This window comes from Sinocyclocheilus grahami, unplaced genomic scaffold (assembly GCF_001515645.1).
Source record: "Sinocyclocheilus grahami isolate Dianchi unplaced genomic scaffold, SAMN03320097.WGS_v1.1 scaffold74.1, whole genome shotgun sequence".
Classification (NCBI taxonomy): Eukaryota; Metazoa; Chordata; class Actinopteri; order Cypriniformes; family Cyprinidae; genus Sinocyclocheilus; species Sinocyclocheilus grahami.
The window spans coordinates 568,836-585,404 of NW_015505253.1; the positions used below are offsets into that span (position 1 = coordinate 568,836).

General features: G+C 35.8%; 1 protein-coding gene across 2 annotated transcripts in view; it reads left to right on the forward strand.

The window, feature by feature from the left end:
* Positions 1 to 387: 387 nt before the first annotated feature.
* Positions 388 to 16,569, forward strand: part of LOC107585720 (zinc finger and BTB domain-containing protein 16-like) — a 17,017-nt gene continuing 835 nt past the window's right edge. Inside the window, exons 1-4 of one of the 2 annotated variants that reach the window (XM_016272861.1) lie at positions 388 to 507; positions 3,985 to 4,974; positions 9,384 to 9,484; positions 15,414 to 15,587. In XM_016272861.1, coding sequence (XP_016128347.1) covers positions 4,058 to 4,974; positions 9,384 to 9,484; positions 15,414 to 15,587 — 1,192 coding nt within the window. In that variant the 5' untranslated portion in view covers positions 388 to 507; positions 3,985 to 4,057. Of the gene's footprint in view, positions 508 to 3,855; positions 4,975 to 9,383; positions 9,485 to 15,413; positions 15,588 to 16,569 lie in introns of those variants that run through there. The other variant, XM_016272860.1, reaches the window with a different exon arrangement.

Consider the following 16,569-nt stretch of genomic DNA (forward strand, 5'->3'; position numbering starts at 1 on the left):
TTATGTATCTGATAATATTAAACTCACAATTTATGAATATTGAAATCATACTAATTTTATCACAATATCACTTATAAGGGAACGTGTATTGTAATTTTTGTCATGTTCACAGGTGCTTTCTACTGTTTATTTCTCTTATCAAAATGATTAAAACAAAATTAGTTTTCTTGGAAATATCATTATCAATCAACTTTCTGAACTTGACCAGTTCGTATTTCTGCTGCTATCAGGAAAGGTTTCAATGAATCAGTCAACAGCACAGATGCATTTGATTTCTAAAAAAAAAGGGTGAAAGAAAGGAAGCAAAAAAGCAAAAGAAGACCAATCACAGATGTCTGAGGTTTAAAGGGGAGGGGCTGGTTTGACTTTAGAGGTGGCCTTGCTAGATCTCACCCACATGTAGGCTTCCACTGGTCGAAGACACCTCTGGTTGAGGTCGCGATGCATGTTAATGCGTCTCTGTTGACTTGCTCGCGGCAGGACGCAGCCTCTACCTTGATCGCATAGGTACGTCTTTGAAAGTTTGTCAGTCAGGCTCTTCTTCTTTTCCACCTTCTAGTGTCATCTTGCCATTTCTCATCTTGTCTGCTGTCTCTCTACCTCTTCCTCTCCCCCATCACCAAGTGCCATGCTTTCTATATCTGGAAAAACATCTTTTGATTACAAAAGCATCCGTGCAAGTGTCTGATTGTGTGTGTTGAGGTCTTTTCTGACTGCAGGCCCGGAGAGGATGTGTCACTGCAGACAGGTTTTCCCCTGTTACTCATGGGCCTCTTTCTCGCACTGTGTCTCTTTATGTGGGCCTGACCATTGCACTTTTGCAGATTTCTAATGTTATCACCTGCATTTGAGTGCCTGTTACATAGTCTATAGGTTCCTTCTTCACTAGTGGGTGAGATTTTTGTTGATAACGCTTCCAGATGGTTGTGACCAGGGGTAATACCTTTTGTTGGATAGGCCTAGTTTTTTGGACATCTGATGTATTATAGTTTCGTACAATGAAGGAAAGTGTTCGGTTTGGTAATGGGACAGAGGGTAACCTGCGTTTCAGATTCAGACATTCACAGTCCTGCATGGCACATAAGTCAATTGCTCATTGCACTATTGCAGAATTTGCAGTCATTTGAGTCAAAATTACATCACAGTTACAGCACATCTTCCTCAGTTTCATTCTTCTTATTCTCACGCTCAAATGAGAATTCAACTGCACCAGGGCTTTAAAAGAAATGGGTGAAGAAAGATTAGGAACTGGTGAGGTATCGTTCACTGCGACGTGCTTTGTTTGGCATATTGTAAAACTTTTTTAAAAATGGCAACACTTTCAGTAATTTCTTGGTGTTTCAATTTGCATTTCATTTAGCGTTGCTAATTTTATTGTTGTCATAAACAGAATATAAACAACAAAGCACTGTTTTTTTGTTTTGTTTTTTAGTTGCTGGAGTGACTGTGATTACGATAGCTCTAGAAAATACAGCAAATGCAGTAGGCTAATGCATGAAACGGTTAATGAATATTTTATTGTTTATTTAGGCTATTTTAGATTAAGAATTTAGAATATGCTTAGCATAAGCTATACAATATGCTTAACATACAGTACATAACTAGATCATTTTTGACAACATTTTTCAGCTTTGATTCTAAATTTCCGGTGACTTCTGCAAAGCAAAAACAAGAACAAGAGACGCATTTAGGTTGGTAACTAATAAATGGCATACTGTATTCTAAGCTTCATCTTTGGTGTAGGCTAGATTAAGTACAGTAATATGACTCACTTATATTTATGACACATTAGACTTTTAATATTAGAGTATAATACATGACTCATCTGGCTTTTTTTCAGAAAAAAGGTACACACACAAAAGCTAATGCTACAAACAAAGGTGCAAAGGAGAAGAAGTCTATTTTGTTGGCAGCTGAGTATAATTGAAAAAAAAAATTGTCATATACTTACACCCTCATGTCGTTTCAAACTAAATGTCTTGTACATTGTACATCCGCACAATGAAAGCCAATGTAGTTCAATGTGTTTGGACACCAGTGTCCTTCAACGATCTTCGTTTGTGAAGAAGACATACAGATGCGGAACGCCATGAGCGTGAGTAAATGACGACAGCATTTTAATTTTTGGGTAAACTATTCTATTACGTTTCTTAGTTCTAGATCACATAAGTTGTGTTTGCCAGAAATAAAGTTAACTCTCAACAGTTAATTTGGGCAAGCAAAGTATCTGCACACACCTGTTTGGTATAATGCCTCACAATATTAACGTTCAGTTGTTGTTTTTTTTTGTTCATGCTTTGCTGCTTGTGTGTGTGTGTGTGTGTGTGTGTATGATGCATGTGTGTGTCTCACTTTTAACCAGTTTAGCATCAATTCTAGTAATTAGAACATCAAGCACCGTCATCTCAGTACAATGTGTTCCACACAATCCGTCACCGTTGCGTCCTCGCTGAGGGGGAGTGATTGTATCAGCATAAGTTTTTGCAGGCATTCGATACTCTACGACTTTCTTGTTTGCGCATTCGTCAGATCGATGACAAAACATACAGCGCCGACTGAGATACTTGCGTCTTGAATCTTGTACATCTCGTTACTGTCCCAAGACGGCAATTTCATATTCCAGGACGGTCATGTTTCTTATTTGGAGTGTCATTCTTTGTACGCATTTCCAGATCGAGTATCAAAACCATTTTTTCCCCACACAGTCCGCATCACTTTCTGCGCAATTGTGAGGAATTAGAACGCAGCTGACATGTACTGTAATCAAACGCTTCACCAGACACCACATCACACTGCTACTACAGTAGATGCATATCTAAACCGACCTACTGTATGGCTTTGATACTGTTGTTGTTGATCAAACAAACTTGAACTCTTACGAGTCTCAGCGTACCGGCATTAGTCAGAGTTTCACATTCTGAAGAGGTCTGTGGCTTCATCACAAAAGCTCCACAACAAAATTTCAAAGGTGATGCAAAATGCGAAAGGCCCTTTGCCGCCTGACATGACCAGACATGTCCGCCTCCACGTTGTGCCATACGCAGACAATGCAATTCCAGTTCATGGTTGAATGTATTGTGAGTTAGAAATGATTAAACATTGCTTAGAGTTTCATTTTGTGAATTAGATTGTCTGCCTGATGTATGAAAGTAGGTTAGAGGTGTTGTGACACTGATGAGTTCATGAAAAAACCCTGCTGAATTCTTCTGAATATGTCTTTCACAATCTCTGAAATGAAGTCAAATGGCTTATATTGCTAAGTGTATTTACCTCTTCGGGCTTATCTATGTTTCAGTCTTTCTCTTGGTCTATCAACGAGATCTCTTTTTTTCGTTTTAAAACAGCTGAACAATGAAAGGTTTGATCAGTCCGGATGAATGTAAAAAGTCTGGTTAAGATTGATCATCTTATTCATGATTGTTAGATGTCTAGACATTGATATCTCAACATATGTGTCATCAAATGAGCAGACAAGAATAGTTCATTTAAGTTCGGGAAAATGATAGGCCTATAAAACTTTTTCTGTTTTATTTTTTGACTATTAATGATCTATTTTACCTAAGCCAGGTGCATACATAAATCGAATAATTAATAAACAAGTCAATCAACCTGACAAGTCAATAAATAAGAAAATAAAAATATAAACAATTAAAATATAATCAGAGAGATGTGTATTATTGTCTACATTAAAAAAATATATTATCATTTGTTCTTATCGATTGTACTTAATTGTCAATAAATATAACTAATGTATTGATTCATTTTTTCAGTGTTTTTAAATAATATATCATATTATAGAAAAATTTGTAATTTATGTAATCCAATTATTTTTATATATTTTATAATTTCCTGGGACATTCATTTAAGATTCTTGGATTTAAAAATAGTAGTAGTTTTTCTCTCTCTTCATCTTCTCTTTCATGTCGACTATTATTCCTCATTGTCCCATGACAAACTTACCTTCTGTTTTTCCCCCATCTAAAGGCTGACATGAGATTTCTCATCTCGACATCAAACCTGATCATCTCACTTCAGCCGCACCTTTCACTCTTTGAAGATGATCCGCATTCATAACCCTCACCATGTGCCATTTCTGCATCAGACGGAGCAGCTCCGCCAGGCCGGAACCCTTTGTGACACGCTTCTCACCGTGGAGGGCCTTTCATTTAAAGCCCACGCACTGATACTAGCGCTGGCGAGCAAACGTCTCAAGCGTCAGCTAACAAAACAGCACGGTCCAGGGTACTGCTGCGTTATAGAAAGAGTCTCTTCCCACACCTTCAAGCAAATCCTAGACTATATGTACAGCGAATTGCTGGAGGTGCCCAAAGATGATCTTGAGGAGCTGCTGAGGGGCGCTGAGTACCTGGAAGTGGAGTCTTTGGTAGAACAATGTCAAGCACAACTTAGAGATCCAGAATCCCCAACTAAGACAGACGCAAAAGTGATACATTCCCTCCAAGATGACAAAGCACACAAGGACACTCGGTTGTCTAAAACTAGCCACAATTTGGATGAAGACCACCTTGATTGTTCTTTAGAAGAAGAACGTTCTTCCACCAAGAGGTCGGTCCATGATGCACATAAGAAGAGCTGTTCTCCCGTGTCTCCTCTGCCTCCCATGTTCTCCAGTGACACCATCATCTCCTCCAGCTCTCCGTCTCCAAGCTCTCGTTTCTGCTGGCCACCGGTCAGCTCGTCTAGGAGCATGGTGTTAAACTGTAGAGAAATTATGACCTTCCACTCCCTTCGAGCGTATCCCTACCCCACACCCATATACCCCATCGTCCACCACTCGCTCCAGCCACAGGTCTCCTCCTCACTTATAGGTTACACGGGGTTGCTTCACCACTATCACCCTCTCATACACTCTCCTCCACTGACTCAAGACAGTCCCTTCATTCCTGGTCTGAAAGGAAAGAACGCCTCTATCAGTGCAGCTTTAACGGGGTCCATGTCAGATGATCAAGAGAGGTAAGAAACGACACACAGATGACACTTACAGTGTATGAATGTTATTGGATTAGATAATTTATCAAACCATGTGGAATTGATTTTAATTGAGACAGACAGCACAAGCACAATTTAAAAGGATTTTTTTCACAAAATTTTAGGGGGTTTGAACATTTTATAATTCATACACGTTAAGGGGATATGGTTCGCCCAAAATAATTATTTCGGTGAAACATCTTAGAGGATGTTTTGACAAATGTCTCTTATGGTTTTTTATGTCAATACAAACGGAAATCATTCGTGAACAAAACTGTTTGGTGAACATTTTTCAAAATATCTTCTGCAGAAGAAAGTAATTAATTCAGGGTTGCAACAACATGAAGGTGACAAAAAAGGAAATTAATTCCCTTTAAGTGTTCAAATAATTTTAGGGCCCTCTGTATACCTAAACATTAAACATTGAATATTCAATCAAATATTACATATTTTTTAAACATAGAGCTTCAGAAGCCACTTGTCCATCTTTTTCAGGGAGAAGTCCAAGGTTATACGACATCTGGGTGTTGTCAGCATGGTGAAAGAAATCTCTTTTTTTTTTTTTTTTTGATATTTTTGACAGGAAGCCATATTATAGTTAGCTAATTTCAGCGGAACACCATTAGCCTGGTAAACTTTTTTAACGAATGCAGCAACACATTTACAGTCATAACCAAGAGCAAACACCGCAAAATCTGATCTTGCTTACCTTTGAAGTTTTTTCTTTTTTTGCATCAGTTAATATCACCGCTCACTAAATATTTAATAATTTTAATATTTAAAAGTGCAAACAAAGGAATGGTTTGCTACTATATGCAAAGTAGTGAGTCATTTTGTAAGTGTTTTATATATTAGATATTTTTTTTGAAAGTATTCTCAAACTTTTGGCTTTGTCTGTACAGACCAAGATAGTAAGGCTTGACTTGTTTAAATTATTAGATTTTGGAACTGAGGCCATGCAGTCTTAGAAAAACTTACAGTTGCTTGAAATTGACTTATCCAGATTCTAAGTTTAAAATGAAAAATCATGTTCTCTACAATATTTTACTTCAATAAAATATTCTTTGTGTAATATACTGTAGTGCCAAGCAAGGTTTTTTTTCTTTTCATTTGTTAAATAGTAGTAAATCCTGAAAAGCTTTTTAAACAGCAGTGAGTTCACACTGCTTTACCTTCACTATCCACTTCAACCCATCCATAATAAAAATCCAAAATAGTTGTCCAAACAGTTTAGTACAAAAGTTCATATGCAAAAATATGACACTTACAGTGTATGAATGTTATTGGATTAGATAATTTATCAAACCATGTGGAATTGATTTTAATTGAGACAGACAGCACAAGCACAATTTAAAAGGATTTTTTTCACAAAATTTTAGGGGGTTTGAACATTTTATAATTCATACACCTTAAGGGGATATAGTTCGCCCAAAATAATTATTTCGGTGAAACATCTTAGAGGATGTTTTGACAAATGTCTCTTATGGTTTTTTATGTCAATACAAACGGAAATCATTCGTGAACAAAACTGTTTGGTGAACATTTTTCAAAATATCTTCTGCAGAAGAAAGAAAGTAATTCAGGGTTGCAACAACATGAAGGTGACAAAAAAGGAAATTAATTCCCTTTAAGTGTTCAAATAATTTTAGGGCCCTCTGTATACCTAAACATTAAATATTCAATCAAATATTACATATTTTTTAAACATAGAGCTTCAGAAGCCACTTGTCCATCTTTTTCAGGGAGAAGTCCAAGGTTATACGACATCTGGGTGTTGTCAGCATGGTGAAAGAAATCTCTTCTTTTTTTTTCTCGATATTTTTGACAGGAAGCCATATTATAGTTAGCTAATTTCAGCGGAACACCATTAGCCTGGTAAACTTTTTTAACGAATGCAGCAACACATTTACAGTCATAACCAAGAGCAAACACCGCAAAATCTGATCTTGCTTACCTTTGAAGTTTTTTCTTTTTTTGCATCAGTTAATATCACCTCTTACTAAATATTTAATAATTTTAATATTTAAAAGTGCAAACAAAGGAATGGTTTGCTACTATATGCAAAGTAGTGAGTCATTTTGTAAGTGTTTTATATATTAGATATTTTTTTTGAAAGTATTCTCAAACTTTTGGCTTTGGCTGTACAGACCAAGATAGTAAGGCTTGACTTGTTTAAATTATTAGATTTTGGAACTGAGGCCACGCAGTCTTAGAAAAACTTACAGTTGCTTGAAATTGACTTATCCAGATTCTAAGTTTAAAATGAAAAATCATGTTCTCTACAATATTTTACTTCAATAAAATATTCTTTGTGTAATATACTGTAGTGCCAAGCAAGGTTTTTTTTTCTATTCATTCGTTAAATAGTAGTAAATCCTGAAAAGCTTTTTAAACAGCAGTGAGTTCACACTTGTTGACTGCTTTACCTTCACTATCCACTTCAACCCATCCATAATAAAAATCCAAAATAGTTGTCCAAACAGTTTAGTACAAAAGTTCATATGCAAAAAATTTTATTTATCTACAAAACTATTTTATAACGTCATTTTTAAGTTGAGAAACAAATTCAGTCATGCGTGTCAAACTTTTGACGGGTAGCGTATATGCTTGCATTTGTGTGTGTGTGTGTGTGTGTCTATGAATGTGACTTAGGTGATACTCTTCTCTTTCTGTACTTTCCAACGGACACATTTTCCCCAACCAGCCCCCTTTTCCACCTACAAGAATTATCTTTCTACAGGCTCCATTAAAATGAGGGGAACTAATAACTGTCTGTGGTTCCACTGCAGTGGAATAACAGTAATTATGCAAGAAAGACAATTATGTTATCATTGTAATGAAACATGTTGGGGTATGAATAATACATATTTTAATATAATTAAAATTGAATTGTATGACCTATAGATGTGCTTATGCTCATAAATATCTGGAAGTCACTCATTTAAATAATTCAAGTCTTTATTTTTATCAGTGTTAATTTTAAGTGTTTGAGCCAGTATAAAAGCACAGAAGCACCATGTGCACTAAATACTGGATATGTTGGTGGAGTGTTTTGGAACACAACACTTACTATCAAGGCCGAAACTGAGGGGAGCCCCCCATTTGTCCCCGACTTTACAAACAGTAAACATGAAAGTCAGTCATCTCCACCCTCAGAGCAGGATGTTCTATTTCAGTCTCATTTTTAGCCAAAGTCTGTTCCACTCCCTAATTTGCCACACACACAAACAGGTGCCCCATTGAGACAGAGATCTTTTGCTCAATCAATGCTGAAACGAAACATCTGAGAGCAGACGCTGTTTTTCTTTACCTATACACGCACAGGGAAACGGTACAAGCCGCCCACACACCATTTTAGACTCAATTATATCACATTTCATGGTTAAACATCCCAAATAATGTGAAATTTATGAGAGCCTGTTAGACTAATGTAATACATTTGGTAGAGCATATTATTAATATTATTTTGATTCTATATACTTGAGTCGCATGGGCTTTCCTTCACACTGTAGACGTGCTGCAGGCTGCTTGACTCCGGCAAAGGAAACCATTGTCTGCTTGCATTGTTTCCTGCTACCTGAGCACAAAACCTTTGTTCCTACAGTTTTTGGTCATAGACAGAAGGAGGGGATGTAAGTCTAAATTGGTTCTTAATCATTTGATACAACAGATTTGATAAGTTTGAATGGCAGTTTGTTGGGCTACGGAGTGAGTGCTGTATATCAATGTTTGTTCGTATATTTTCTCTACATATACTTCACACCTACTAATTTCTCAGTATTTTTAAACGCTGAACCATCAGGTGCATCCTGGGATGCATTTAAGAAGTTCCTATAAACATTTATAGATTGCTTTTCCTTCACAATACGGTCCATGAAAAGTGTGTGCGGAAAGTCATACCTAAGCATATATGTGCATTCATCTAATCTACTAATTTAAATTATTTAGGCTGAAGCATTTACATTAAACGGTTTGCAAGATTGTATATTCGAAAATTCGGAGAAGTGTGTTTTAAAACTGAAATAGTAGTGCCCTTTCTCCTAAATAATGACACAGATGTGATAACACACCTAGTCTAACAGAGGTTATCAGCAGTAACACCTGAGAGCGTGTGGGTTTCTCACTGACCTTTACCTGCTGGTCCGAATTAGCTGTGGTCTAGCCAACACACTAGAATGTGTTGAAATGCAGCTCCAGAAGTGCAACTGAACCTGCAGGTGTTAGCTGACCTGATCAACAAGTGGTTTAAAAAAAAAAAAACACCAGCGGAAAACGCAGTTTTGAAGATATATGTTGATGATGAATAAAGTCCTAAATGCGATCGTCTACGCTAGTTACGCATGGAAAATATGGACATCTTTGAATGGGCGCTAACATGACGACATTTTCCACAGGAAGCCAAAGGTTCAAGAGGAGAGGGAGATATGCTGCAGACACTGTGGTAAACCGGCCCTGGAAAACCCCTGGAGGCCAACGACTGGGTCATCAACCTCAGGTAATATGTTGTACAAATACACAAAAATTAATCTAGACACTCTTATCTGCCCAGAATTTTAAAAAAGGCATATATATAATCATACAGACGCTTGCAGAAACACAAAATGCACGGCAGAGTTGCAGATTTGGTCTGGGATGCACCTACTTTTTACGTAGATCAGAGGAATGGATGCATGCAACAGGATGTAAATGTTGTGTATCTCTCAAAGAGCTGAAAGATGGTGGCTGTTGCCTCTCTTCCGCTGCCAGCGGATAGTAGACAGTGGAAAAAATTCAAAATTCATTCATGCATCAATGAAAGTTCAGTTTATCAGTTTGATTTCTTTGAAATCTTTCCAAAACAATACAAAGCCAAAATTTCCCATTAAAATCTTTTTTTTTTTCATTTAATTTTACTTTCATTTTTACACAGTGCATTTATGCATTTAGCAGACACTTTATCTAAAGTGACTTACAATAGAGGAGCGTAGGTAATCTGTTACAAATCCACTCCAGGTTTATGGAAGACTAGGTAACAAGCCTGGACCAGAATTAAAATGCAAAGGAAAAAGAAATATTATTTTCTATTTATTATTTCATTTAATTTTAAATCACTTACTTTATTTTTAATTTTATATTATTTATTATTATGATCCTTTTTATCATTCCTATAGCTCAAACAGTCGACCAAGGTCGTGATTTTGAATCCCAGGGAATGCATGACTTTTAAATATATACTTTCAATGCAATTTAAAGTTGCTTTGGATATTTCATAATTAATGCTTGCACCCAGCATTATAAATGGCTTAAATGTGAATGGCATTGCCACTTTGATAATGTATTTAATTCTGATGCATTTATTTACAAGAAGGCACCACAGGTGCACTCTTGAAATTGATGTAATATTCAGAATTGAATGTACACCTCAAAGTGTTCAGATGCTTTCTGATTGTCAAACATTAATGCAGTGAACTATACCTATAAATATTGTTCTAGGGCATCTGTGTGAACCTGAAGGAAATTACTTCATACTTCAGATAAACAAAAAAAACTCATGTTGACACCATTTAACGAAAGTGAAGTTAGTTCTGAGTTCTGAGAAACGAGATGTTGCTTGGCATCTAATGCAAAAACATTTGTGCATTGTAAGTTCATCTAGTGTCCAAATACTTTTTAGGGGTTACTGCGTAGTCTCAATGGTGGTTGTGCTTTGTCCTAGTTTACATAATGTTCTCAGGACACAAAGACATATGCGAATGACCCCTTACCTGCTAAACTGGGGTGTAAAGCTGTGCGCGAGAGAAAACTGTGGCTTCTGAATCGTGGTGCATCAGCACAGTCCTGCGGTCGATCAGCTCTGTGCTTCATGGTGGTTTGTATACAGTACCAAAAGAGAAGTGTTGACTTGTTCTTTTTTCATCCAAATTGGGGTTAGAGCGCTTTTTAGGTGTGTGCAAGCATATGCGCGACTGAGCATTTTGGGGTGAGAATGATAGTAACACATTTTTATGAGATGTTATCTTTAGGAGACTATGTAATTTAGACAGTATGTGTTATATCACATACATGCGAGTAGTTGTGGTTTAAAATAAATATAAATTCATACCTTTTAGCTTTTTTTTACCCAAAAATGAAAATTAGCTGAAAATGTACTCACCCGAATACCATCCAAGATGTAGTTTGTTTCTTCATTATAACAAATTGACAAATATAGAATTACAGCACTTGCTCACCAATGGATCCTCTGCTGTGAATGGGTGCCGTCAGAATGAGAGTCCAAACTGATAAAAACTTCACTGTAATCCACAAGTAATCCTCACTAATCCATTCCATCAATTAACGATTTGTGAAGCAAAAAGATACTTGTTTGTAAGAAACAAATCCATCATTAAGGCATTTTTAACTTTAAAACCATTGCTAAAGTACAAGTCATTTATCTATAATACTGTTTTGACCAGTGAGAAATCCTAATCAGGACAGAAATATGCACAGATCAAGCGCTGTTCATGAGTGAAAAAAGTCTAAAAAAACATGTCAGTGGATCTTGATGTGAGAGGACAACAGGGGATAGACTTGTTCACTGAAGGAAGTGTTGTAATATGGATTCTGGACTTTTGTTACAAATACAAGTTTACTAGTGGCAGAGGTAAAACGCCTTGATGGATTTTTTCATGTAGATTACTTGTGAATTATCGTGATGTTTTTATAAACTGTTTGGACTCATTCTGACGGCACCCATTCACTGCAGAAGATCCATTGGTGAGCAAGTGATGTAATTTCTCCAAATTTGTTCATGCGAAGAAACAAATTCAACTACATCGTGGATGGCCTGAGGATGAGTACAAATTTGAGTGGACTAATTCTTTAACCGTGGTGGACTTTTTTTTTTTTTTTAACCAAGCATATTTCATGTAGTCTTGTCGTAATCATTATGGGGTCATACAATTGCATGTCTATAATTACACAAAATAGAAGGGTTGTAGTGCATTAACAGCATGTCAACAACATGTGTATTACATTCTGAAATAAGATTAATATTTTCTTCAACTTTAATGAAAATGTTTGCGACAATCTAAAAGTGCGGTGGCATATGACTCATTCAACATGACAACATTAGGTTCATATTAGGCTACGCCAACTAAAGTCCTTTTTAAAGTCATTTTAGGTTACCAGCTGCACAGTTTCTACTTTTTATAAATTTTGGTTTTATAAAAATGCATCAAACAACTTATATCCTCAGTTTTAAGAATGTTCAACGCCACCTTTTCGAACAGCAAACTTGTGCTGTAAAGGCGCAGGTTTCTGCAGAAGTTTTATATTACTGTGCTGCATCCTGAGTTAGTGTATGTGTGTGTATATGTGAGAGAGAGTGTGGGGTATGTGGGAATGTGTGGGTGTTTATATATATATGTATACATATATATATGTGAATACAATGTCAAACGTGGGCATGTTTGCTTTTGTTTCACACGACTTTTGCGTTTGCTTGCGTTTCAGCGAGCTCAGAAGTATAAGCTTACACAACCTTGCAAGCGTCCATTTGATTGTCACAAGCGAGGTCTTCGCGAATATAAAGACAGAAAGTGTTAACCATGCTTTTTTTTCATATTTTAAGCTTTACAGGAGAGGATGTGGTGTGCATGTATGAGTGTGTGTGTGTGTGTGTGTGGACAGGGAGAGCTATAAACTAGGCCGCATACCAAGAGAGAGTTGCCACAGGATGTGTTTATCTAAAATTGGGCCCCTCGGCTGCGCACTACCAAAGCTTAGATGTCACTTTATTTTTGACCATAAATAAATTTTAATCTTGCCCCTTTAACAGTTAATAGAAAATAAACATTTGGTTGCTTTATTTTAACAGAACTGGATATTTACCAGCAAGAATTTCAGAATAGGATTCTTTAACGAGCAGTCATTTTTATTATTATTTTTTTTTATGCATTTAGCAGATGCTTTTATCCAAAACGACTTAGTGCATTCAGGCTATACATTTTTTTACCAGTATGTAAATTTCTCGGAAAACTTCTTAAGCGCGTATTTTTAACTAGTCTCCCCAAGTCAGACATCACAATGTCAGACCTCATATTTTGTGTCCCTCAATCCTCATTTATTCAGTTTATAACATTAATGTACATTTTGATGTACATTGTTTAACTGTGTAAGGATATTAGCAACTGGAATCTTGTATAATTGGGTCCACATTTAAAATCTGTTGTATTTCAATTAGGAACTTCATAGAAATGTTATGACATTTTAAACAAAGAATGTATTATGTGAATATTAAATACTTATAAAATGTACAAAAGCCCTAAAGGCCATACATTATTCTTTATAATTTCTACTTTAGACTTTTTTTTTTTTTGTAAGAAAATTGTGCAACATTTTTCTTACCAGCTGCAAACCATTTAAATCAGCATCTGCATATCATGCACACATCTACATTGGCTGAAAATGACCACATGTTTAGATATGTATTCAATGATAAAGATGTGGTCTCCTTCTCAAGTCATTTGAAAGTGGTACAAAGGAAAATTAACTTTGTATAAAAAATGCATTTGTATAAAAGTGAAATTTCCTTGCATCCAGTGAAACACACAAGATGCTCAACATGCTCATGCAGCTCAAAAGCTGCTGTCATTAAAACAAAGTAAAAAATATTATTATTATTAAATATCGTAATAAATCAGTTTTACTAGTGCTTTTAGACTTTGGTTTATATTTTTATAATCACAAATGTTTTTAGGTGCACTTTTCTGTTTTCTATAATAAACAAGCTAAATTATTTTGGTCCCACATTGACGTGACGTGACGTGACGTGACATGTGGCCAAGTATACTCGGAATTAGTGCTCTGCATTTAACCCATCCAAAGTGCACACACACAGCAGTGAACACACACACAAACCGTGAACACACACCCGGAGCAGTGGGCAGCCATATATGCTGCGGCGCCCGGGGAGCAGTTGGGGTTCGGTGCCTTGCTCAAGGGCACCTCAGTCGTGGTATTGAAGGTGGGAGAGAGCGCTGTACATTCACTTCCCCCCCCTACAATCCCTGCCGGTACGAGACTCGAACCCACAACCTTTGGGTTATGAGTCCGACTCTCTAACCATTAGGCCACGACTTCCCCTGTCTGACATTAACTGACATTAACAACAAGCAATACATTTGTTACAGTATTTATTCATCTTTGTTAATGTTAGTTAATAATACAACTGTTCATTGGTTCGTTACATATAAATAGATACAACTTTTGATTTAATAATGTATTAGTAAACTAACATTTAGATTAACAAATGCATTAGAGGTATTTTTCATTGTTAGTTCATGTTAGCTAATGTAATTAACTTATTTTAACAAATGGAACCGTATTGTAAAGAGCTTTTTTGATTAATTTTTAGATAATACTATAAGTCTCTTTTCACCTTCACACTTGGTTAACTGGTGTTGTAGCGAATGGAACAATTGTCACCAGCAGCGCATTAGACAACACTTAGACAAATTTAAACACATTTGAGCAGATATGAGGGGCCAAAGAGCTGACCAGCATCACGCCAAAAATATCCCTGCATTCTTGTGAAGCGCAGCTCCACTTTTGGCCTGAAGCTCGGTGACCAAGATGTGTTTAGTTTTAGTCTAAAGGTCACTACTTATGTTACAGGTTCATTGCGAGAGATACCATTTATGGTTATTTGAGAGCTTATTGTTATAACGGAAATAAACAGCTTATTTAAAAAGCATGTATATCTTTGACTTAATTTAGGTAAGTGCTAAAAAGAATTGAAAAATATATCTGTGAATTCACAACTCTTCAAAAAAAAAAGGATAATTAAAGGAATAGTTCACCAGAAAATTCAAATGTGCTCACCCTCAGGCCATCCAAGATGTAGATGATGTATTTCTTCATATAAACAGATTTGGAGAAATGTATAGCATTACATGCTCACCAATGCATACTCTGTAGTGAATGGGTGCCGTCAGAATGAGAGTCCAAACAACTGATAAAAACGCCAAAATAATCCACAAGTAATCCAAATGACTACGTTTTGTGAAGTGAAAAGATGCATTTAAGAAACTTTTAACATCTATCCATATATTGCCAATTAAAGTCATCTGAATCAGGAGAGAAATATGTACAGATCAAGCAAAGTTTACAAGCGAAAACCATCCAGAACAACAAATATGTTGGCAAATTTTGATGTGAGAGGACAACAGAGAATGGACTTTTTCACTGGAGTTTTCTTTTTTGGATGAACTATTCCTTTAAATGGACTCTGAACATTATACGTAAATGGAGCAATAGAGCCACATTTGGCTGTTCAAACCTCTTTGTCTGTGGTTTTATTCTGAAATGAAACTGCATTAGAAAGATCCAGTGATAACAGAGAATATGTCTATTTATAGTCCACCAGTTTTTCCACTTACTGTTCTCTCATCATCCGTTGGCAGGTTCTGGGGAAATGGCGCTGAGGTGTAAGTTCTGTGGCCGAGGTGGACGGGACAGGCGATCTCTGCGCTCACTCAGGAGGGGTGTTGGAGAAGAGAAACCTTACCAGTGCAAACAGTGTAGCAAGAGGTTCAGCCTTAAACACCAGCTGGACACACATCACCGGGTCCACACAGGTACAACCAACCTTTATACCCATGAGCCACAACTAACCTTTATACCCATGAGCTACAACCAATTTTTATACCCATGAGCCACCTTCCCCCAGTGTTTAAATCCAGCCTGGAAATTTCTAGCGATCATGAAGACCTGGTTCAGGTGTGTTTAATTAGGGCTGGAGCTGAACTCTGCTGAAAGGTGGCGCTATAGAAGCAGGATCAGACACCACTCATTTAGATAAAGATTTCACTTTCTAAGAAACTGTACAGTGTATTTCACTGCATCAAGATTAGATCTGTAATCTCAATTCATCTGAATTTTGTCATTTTATTAGTAATTGTTTTTTTAAATGTTTACATAGTTTTTATTACATTTTATTTAAGATTTATATATTTTCGTACATTAAGTTGATAATAAAGTAAATAAATATGAGAAATGTTGCTTTGGCAACTAGCTGAAAAAAAAAGTTATTTACAAAATATATATATATAATTTTTATAGTTTTAGTTTTAAATAAGTCCATCACACACGGCTTTGTCTATTTTTTTTTTATGTGATCTCCATGAATTATACTGTATGCATTATCAACTGTATTGATTACTGTACTTATGCCGACAGCCTTCTCTGAAAAAATGCTTTATTTTTTAAAGATTAAGTTTTTTTAACTCTTATATTTTTTTAAAATATTTTATATAGCTTTATTTGATATGTAATTTAATTATAAAATTATTAATTGTATTCTTATTTTTTAAAATATCATTCCAGTTTTAGTCATAGTACTTTAGCTAGTTAATTGCCAAGGAAACATTTCTATTTTTTTGTTTTTGTTTTTAAGTTTAATATTTATATTTTATATATTTTTATTTATTTGTCTATCTATCTATCAGCTGTATAGATTATTGTACTTGTACTTCTAAGCTTTTTTTTAAGCTTAATATTTATATTTTTTAAAATTTTTATTTAATATTTTATTATATTTACTTTATATTTTATATATCT